Below are 8,140 nucleotides of genomic sequence, written 5' to 3' on the forward strand. Positions count from 1 at the left end.
GTAACCTTTAGAAAATTTTTACATTTTTATAATTTTTTTATTAGCACAATGACTTTCAATGTTTTTTTACGCTGTAGGAAGTGCCTGACCTTAGAGCAGGAGATGAAGTCAGTGGTCTTAGTGGCAACTGTACTAAACCTGCTCCACCAAAGGACCTTCCCCCAATTCTGACATCTACAGGGGTCAAAGGAGGTAAGAATGTGTCCTAATAAGCACACTAGCTCTGACTAATTAGGAATAATTCACCCCAAAATCATTTTCCCAAACATTCATTACTTACTTCTGTGGAACAAAAATATTTTCCATATAATGAATGCATACAGTGATCGCATGCTGCCATGCACCAAAATCCTTTTATGATGGCAACAATATGAGAATAAACAATGACAAAAATGCTATATTTGAGTAAACCATCATTAAAAACAGTCACTATGAAATGTTGTTGATATTTCTAAAGCATTTCATGAGTGATTTTGATATTTCAGAGGCTGGTTCTTGTCTTTATTTCTGCAGACTACACTTTGGAGGAGAAGAGAACCGAGTCGTCGCTCTTAGAGGAGTTGGAGAGAGGTCTTGCTGAGCCTCTGGTGTTTGTGCTCAACGCAAACCTGCTGGCTGTGGTGAAGATTGTCAGCTGTATGTTGCAAATGTTTGTTCTCAACAAAGCTGTTCTGTAGACGGTGTGGTCAGTCATATCCAAACTGTTTGTGTGTGCATCTGTTCTCAGGATGTGTGTGCAATAACAGTTCGGTTTAACTTGAAGAAATTACGACAGAAATGTATTTTATACTAAAATGTAATTCTTAAAATAATAATAATAATAATAATCATAATATATTATTATTTTTAAGTAATATCATGCAACAAAGATATTTTTCATTCATGTTTTAATTTACACAGTTCTGTTGTGCAGCATCTTATTTGACAAAAAATAAAAAGAAGTGCGGAACGAGGAGACATCAATAATGAGATTTTAATGACTTCAAGGGAACCAGGAAAACACACGTAGCTGAGAAGGTTGACACATACAATACCAGACGAAGAACTAAGAACACTTCAAATACACAAGACATGACGAGAAACACCTGGAACTAATGAAACATAATAACATGAGGGAAAACACAGTTGGAAACAAATGGGAAACAATCAGGGAGCAGGAACAGGAAAACCAAATAAGGGCATGGAAACACATGGGGAGCAAAACACGGAACAGAGTCTGACATTACTACCCCCCCTCCCGGAAAGGCGCGTCCCGCACTGTAACAACTCCACCAGGGAGGGTGCCCTGGAGGCTGGTGCAGGACTGGGACACAGGGAATACCTCCAGGGCGGAGCAGGCAGTTCGGGGCGCCATGGTGGAGCAGGCAGACAAGGAAGCCATGGCGGAGCAGGCAGTTCAGGAGGCCATGGCAGAACAGGGAGCTCGGGGAGCCATGGCGGAGCAGAGAGTTCAGGAGGCCATGGCGGAACAGGGAGCTCAGGGCGCCTGGCCCGGCCTCCATGGATGGACCGGACCCCTACTACCCCCCCAAAAAAATCCTTGGGGAGAATATCGTCTTTAGAGTGCCTAACTCGGTAACTGTGGCCCTCCCTGGGCTTGACTTGGGGACTGGAGCCCTCCTTGGGCTAAACTCGGGGACTGGACATGACGAGAAACACCTTGAACTAATGAAACATAATAACATGAGGGAAAACACAGCTGGAAATAAATGGGAAACAATCAGGGAGCAGGAACAGGAAAACCAAATAAGGGCATGGAAACACAAGGGGAGCAAAACACACACAAAACACGGAACAGAGTCTGACGGTGGCGTTTAACTGTGAACAAACAAGTTACATTTACATTCATTCTCAGTGTCAAACAAACATGTTTAAAGTAATTATTTTCTAATTAATGGTAAATGAATATCACAATAAATATAATTTTTGCATGATATGGGAAAAAATGTTGTGATAATATTTTTGGCCATATCGCCCAGACCTAACTTCTGATAACAATAAGCTGGTGTGTTCGTGTGATGACTAAGGTGTTTTTGTGCTCCTGTAGATGTGAACCGGCGGTGTTGGTGTGTTATGTCGAAGGGCATGCATGCTGTTGGACAGCCAGAGGTGGTCATTTTACTGCAGTGTTTGCCTGAGGAGAAGAGATTCCCGACGGATATTTTCAATCATTTCATTCAGATCTACTGGGATGCCCAGACAGGTGAACCTTGCACAGGATGTTACTCAACCATAAAACTAAGACCACTTATCTGCAATGGTTTGATAATTTTTGATCTTGCTATTTCTTCAAGCAGCAGGAAAGCTTCTGAAACACCTGAGTCACTCTTTGGTATCCCGAGGCTTTCTGGGTAATAACGAGCATGCTGGCTTTCTTTATGTGAGTCCGACGTTCCAGTCTCTGGAGGGCCTGCCGTTACCTGCGCCACCCTTCCTGTTCGGGCTCCTCATGCTCCGTGCAGAGGCTCCATGGGCCAAAGTTTCGACTCTCAAAGGATTTCCGTTTTTACCGTTACACACTGCCGACGGTGCCGGGGCTCGTGGTTGATCTAGAGGCTAGAAGCACCTGTATAAGAATCCCTAAAACACGTCATCCGGAGGTACCATTACACCACACTAAAGGCTAAAATACACTATACAACTTTTGCCCAGATTTACAATCTGGACCTGTTTATGCTTGCTGCCAAAAGTCAGAGCCAGTCTGCAGATTTGAGTTGGCAGATTTCATAGAAAATTACGTAGTGTATGATGGTCACAGACTCCAGTCAGAGGAGATCAAACATGTTTGATTTTAGAACACGTTGTTTTCATTTGTCACGTGTTTCTGAGTGAGTTTGTTGTTGAACGACTTAGTTTGTGATACTCAGTTGTTTAGTGTATGATACCCAGTTTCTTCTCTGTAACCGTTTAAGTTGGCAAGTGTATGATGCCTGTTGTTTTAAAATTTGTTCATTTGTTCAGATGTGATAAGCATGAGTTCTGGGCCGCAGCGCAGCCGGTATAAACACCAGCATTGACTGAGTGGCCGCGATCAGCTCCGGTGGCCGTAACACAGGCTTTAATGCACCGCATACGCGTGCCGTGATGCGCAGATCAGCCCTAGTCTCTAACGTCACTGAATCTGCTGTTAAAAATGAGCCATCCATTCATCATATCATCATGCAAAACTAAGAATTAGAATCATTGTAATGTGACGATCAAATATAGGTGCAGGTGGGTGGCGGGTGGATAATTTGAAGCATCGGACTCGGGTGATGTTTGAGCTCATCCACGCATCTCTACACTACACTGACCTGGGTCGCCAGTAGCAAACAATGGAGTGCGCTCTGCTGGACAAACTAAGTAAATATCGGCAAAACGATATATCGGTCGGGCTCTACTTATAATAAGTGGACATGGCAACCCATCAAAAGCTTTGCGAAATAGCCTTCCAAACATAAACAAAACACGACGACTCTGTTGATGGAAGTTTAATTATAAACACCGAACATGACTTTGGTCACTGTGATATTACTTTGGTTGAAAATAGCGGATACCAAACGCCTGCGACGGCCAGAACGTTGCTATGGTTACCATGGTGTCAGTCATTGCAGTTCCGAGAGTGAGTTCTGTTCCGTACACGCATGAAATGATAATTTAATGGATTCACTCCCGTATTTAAATGCGGTTGTCACTCCTGAAACTTGTGTGTACAACAGTGTGTACATGGCCGTAGTGTATTCCAGCCTTAACATAAAAGTGCATTTTTCATAATAGAAAATACATCAGGAGCAACATGGTATTATTTCCAGAGTAGATGGTAAGATATTTTTTGTTGTCTGTGCGTTGAGTATCAGAAGGATTATTATCAAAATGAAGTTCAATAGATAAGCAGACCTGAGGTAAAGAGTAATAATGGAGTAATAATTTCTCAGGATAATGAGGGTCTTTGTCTCTGTCTCTGCTGGTGTTTTAGCTGCTGAAGGCTCTGAATAAGTCTAATGAGAGAGTGCTGGCCCTGGGCGCCTGCTTTAATGAGCAGGCCGACTCTCATCTGATTTGCGTGCAGACGGCAGATGGACAGTACCAGACCCAGGCCATCAGCATTCACAGCCAGCCACGCAGAGGTGAGAGAGCGCGAACATCCCGACACAAATATCTGTTGTGTTCTTTGTTTGTTTTTGAATATTCGTACAGTGGTTGAAAAAAGTATTTGGACACATCTTGCACCTGGAACTGTACGAATGTCATTGGATAATATAATAAAAGTATCAAACCTATGCATTTGTTTAACCCTTGTGCTTTGTTGAAAATCCTTTACCTAATTACCTTCTAAATCTCTCATGCTATATTATCATAAAATATTAGATTCAATCTTTGTCAACTTTTTCTTTCAGTTAGCACAGGTTTTGTATTTCCTTTTGGAACTGATTGATGGTAGGCCTCATTGATCTGCTTTATACAAACAGCATCAAATTTGCCAAAAATGTATATTTTTATTGGAATTTTAATGTTCCACCCTCATGTCCTTTCATAAATCTGTTTGACATTAGATAATCTCAATGCCATTTTAGTAAAAATAATCATGCATTCTTTGTTAATAAGCTTTCGTTCTATTTGCAAGGCTTTTACTATTTTTACAATTTGTTTACAACACATATCCGTGACTGTAATAAAAAAATCTGCTTACCATTTAGCTTTTTTCCCATAAAAACAGTGGCATTTTGTAAACAAATTGGTATTTAAAGGGTTAAAATCCTGACATTTCTTAATATAATATTTTTATGATAATTTTTTGACACAGACATGTTTGTCCTCTAAGGACTTCTGTGTAACTTAATTTAATAATTTATTTTAGTATGACAAATAAAATAGTAAATGATAAACATTTGCGTCTTTCCTTAAACGCTCACTTGAGGGTGCTGTCTGATAGTCTGGGAAAGCATTCAGTCATTTGTTTTATTCATTCTTGACTGGAATCTCTCACTGAATCTAAATCTGTGTTTCTGTTCACCTTTCAGTCACAGGCTCGTGTTTTTTTGTGTTCAGTGGAGCGCTCAAGCCTTCAGCAGGGTACTTGGCCAAGTCCAGCATTGTGGAAGGTTACTGATTTGTTCTTTTCTGTGTTTCGTCAAAGCAGAACATCTCCATTGTTTCATGACTCCTACTTCAACAGTAGTTCAGTGTTAATGTCTATTTGTCTATGAGTTATTGTATAATTTAGGGTACATTTCACATCATGAAAAGTGTATAAACATTATGCTTTCTCAACAAAACAACTACTGATTTCAGTTTCTGTATTATGCATTACATTGCGTTATTATGCATTACCCTGGTGGTGAGTTTGTCAGCTATGTTACGGATAAACTGTGTGGTTTGGCAGGTAACATAGTTGACAGTTTCACCATTTTAACTCATAATTTCTATTGCAGGCCTTGTCTGGCCAACCAAATATTATTTCATTAAGTAAACCCTAAAAATATTGCAAACTGTGTACCCAACATAGTTGATGGCAAATAATAAACTCCTTGACAATCGGTTATTGGAGATCAAATATAGAAAAAATTAAGAGGATATCTACCATAATGTTTTCAAAATGTCTGCCACAGAAGAAAATGACATCACATGATGCTGGTCACATGATTTTATGATAAAACACTTTTTATTTTTCAGGGGTATGTTTGATTAGTAACAGTTGACGGAATATTTGTGGACATGAGCGAAATGAAATATTTTCTTATTTAAATCTACTTTTCTAAGGTATTTAAATTGTAGAAATAAGTTTTAATATAAAGCATTTTAACATTATTTTTTAACTCAAGACTCTTCAATTCAAAAAGCGAACATTGCAAAATGTGTAATTCAAAGGACTTAAAGGCAGTTTCAAACAGGCTGCACAAATATATGAGTGAGATGCATGTATGTATTTATTCCCTTAATGACTAAATAATGATATATCTATAATTATCATGAATAGACATGCAATGTACCATAAATTATAGAATGACCCCTATGTGTTTTTAACTTGAATGTGTATGTCCAGGAGTTTAGCTGTACAGTATACAGTATATGTGCATGTGATAAGATTCCATATATCTGCTCAATGTTACAGATGGTTTGATGGTGCAGGTAACCATGGAGACCATGGCTGAGTTGCGTCGATCTCTACGGGACATGAAAGACTTCACGGTCACCTGTGGAAAACTCCACCCAGCAGAGAGGCAGGAATATGTGCACATTCAATGGCAGGACGAAGAGCCATGCTTTAATAAAGGGTTAGAAATAATACATACATATACTGTATATATACATACATACTTATACATACATATATATATATATATACATAGTTAGTCTAAACCTGTGCTGTTTCCTTTCATTCTATCATACATTTCACAGCATCATAAGCCCCATCGATGGCAAGTCTATGGAGTCTCTCACAAACAGCAAGACCCATCAGCGCTTAGAATACAGAGCCAGTGGGAAGCTTATACGCTGGACAGAGGTAAACAGATTTATGTGTAACTTGTGGAGTGGGAGTGTTTTAGTACTTTTGCTCATTTTTAGAATTAGGGATGAATGCAAACCCTGAATATTAAAGTGATAGTTCACCCAAAAATTTAAATTCTGTCATCATTTACTCACCCTCATATCATTCCAAACCTATATGAGTTTTTTTTCTATTGCTGAACACAAAAGAAGATATTTTGAAAAATGTGGGTAACCAAATAGTTGATGGACCCCATGGGCTTCCATAGTATTTTCCCCCCATGCTATGAAAGGCAATGGCTAACGGCAACTGCAAACAGAATAAAGAAATTCATAAAGGTTTGGAACAACTTGAGGGTGAGTAAATGATGACAGAATTTTCACACAAACCCCCAAATAGTATGGTCCCATCCTAAAATATAAAAAGCAGCTATATGTTTTTTAAATATTACATATGAATAAAAAACTATGAAAATGTGAAAAATGAAAATGTGTAAAATTACTAATTTGTTAAAAAATAGATGAAAAAAATATTGTCTAGTTAATATTTAATAAATATTAACATAAAATATAATTATGTAAATAATATAAAAATACATTTAAAATATTATATATAATATTATTTGTATATTTTTCCCCACACATTTCTCACAACTTTTCCTCCGATCCCCTAGCATTGCCTTGCGGCTTATTTTAGAATCAAATCAGAGTGGTATAGAGGTGAAAATATGGAAAGTATAGAGAGTAAATGTTGATAAATGGCTTTATTTTGATTTATGGTTATGAATTAAGAGCTCGCTGCATCTTAATGGTTTTATCTAAATGTGATAGAATTTCGTTTCCTGAAGAATGCTTTTAAAAACCACTTTCAACAACCAGTTAATTCACATTTGGGCTTTCTTCACAGGTGTTTTATTTTCTTAAAGACCAGCATCCAAATGGTCTTAACCACACCAGTCATAACCGTCTAACCGAGCGTCTTGCGCGGGCGTTCTGCCTGGCACTGTGTCAGTCTCTGTGTTTGCTGAAGGAGGATGGCATGACCAAACTGGCACTGAGGGTCATCCTGGACGGGCAGAAGGTGAGATAGTGATCATTTCATGGGGTTTTATAATGGGTTTTTTTCAATTTATGAGTAAAATAAAGCCTGTGGTAAACAACATGAGGATACTTTTACGTTTTGTTCTACAATGTAAACTGCACAATGTCGCAGCGAAGATGTTGAATTAAACGTAAACACAGCATATACTGGCCCTGATAATCATAACTTCTACTTACCACTTGCTCCATTTCTGCAAATCAGTTTTTTTGAGTGAATGACTTGCTCTACCTGTTGCTTTGGTCTTCATTAACACCCGCTTGTGCCACCTGCTGGTGATCGATCATGCATCAGTACTCTACACTACGCTATTCCTGCAGTTCCCGGATGTGCAATGCTGAAATTTTCTGCCGAATTTGTGGAAGGGAATTTGTAAAATGAAAAAAAATGGACTGAAAATTGCCTGTCAGATATTATACATCGTATTTTTAAACAGATTGAATATTTCAGAAGTGAACTCTGGCAGGTGAATATGGATTATTGAATTTTTCATTTTGAAAATGTGTGTGAAATGTTTTGAATTGAAATATTCAAAGCTTAAATTAACAACTACGTTGAATTTCAGGCCTGGCA

At 38.6% G+C, this 8,140-nt stretch overlaps 1 protein-coding gene across 1 annotated transcript in view; it reads left to right on the plus strand.

The window, feature by feature from the left end:
* The window catches only part of LOC107602767 (zinc finger FYVE domain-containing protein 9-like), a 23,453-nt gene extending 15,521 nt beyond the window's left edge, over positions 1 to 7,932 (plus strand). Inside the window, exons 8-16 of the mRNA XM_016295342.1 lie at positions 2,048 to 2,203; positions 2,298 to 2,473; positions 2,505 to 2,600; positions 3,956 to 4,106; positions 5,001 to 5,081; positions 6,092 to 6,254; positions 6,379 to 6,484; positions 7,376 to 7,549; positions 7,888 to 7,932. Of these exons, the coding sequence (XP_016150828.1) occupies positions 2,048 to 2,203; positions 2,298 to 2,473; positions 2,505 to 2,600; positions 3,956 to 4,106; positions 5,001 to 5,081; positions 6,092 to 6,254; positions 6,379 to 6,484; positions 7,376 to 7,549; positions 7,888 to 7,908 (1,124 nt within the window). The 3' untranslated portion in view covers positions 7,909 to 7,932. The remainder of the gene's footprint in view (positions 1 to 2,047; positions 2,204 to 2,297; positions 2,474 to 2,504; positions 2,601 to 3,955; positions 4,107 to 5,000; positions 5,082 to 6,091; positions 6,255 to 6,378; positions 6,485 to 7,375; positions 7,550 to 7,887) is intronic.
* The last annotated feature ends 208 nt before the right edge of the window (positions 7,933 to 8,140 follow it).

This window comes from Sinocyclocheilus grahami, unplaced genomic scaffold (assembly GCF_001515645.1).
Source record: "Sinocyclocheilus grahami isolate Dianchi unplaced genomic scaffold, SAMN03320097.WGS_v1.1 scaffold335.1, whole genome shotgun sequence".
Taxonomy (NCBI): Eukaryota; Metazoa; Chordata; class Actinopteri; order Cypriniformes; family Cyprinidae; genus Sinocyclocheilus; species Sinocyclocheilus grahami.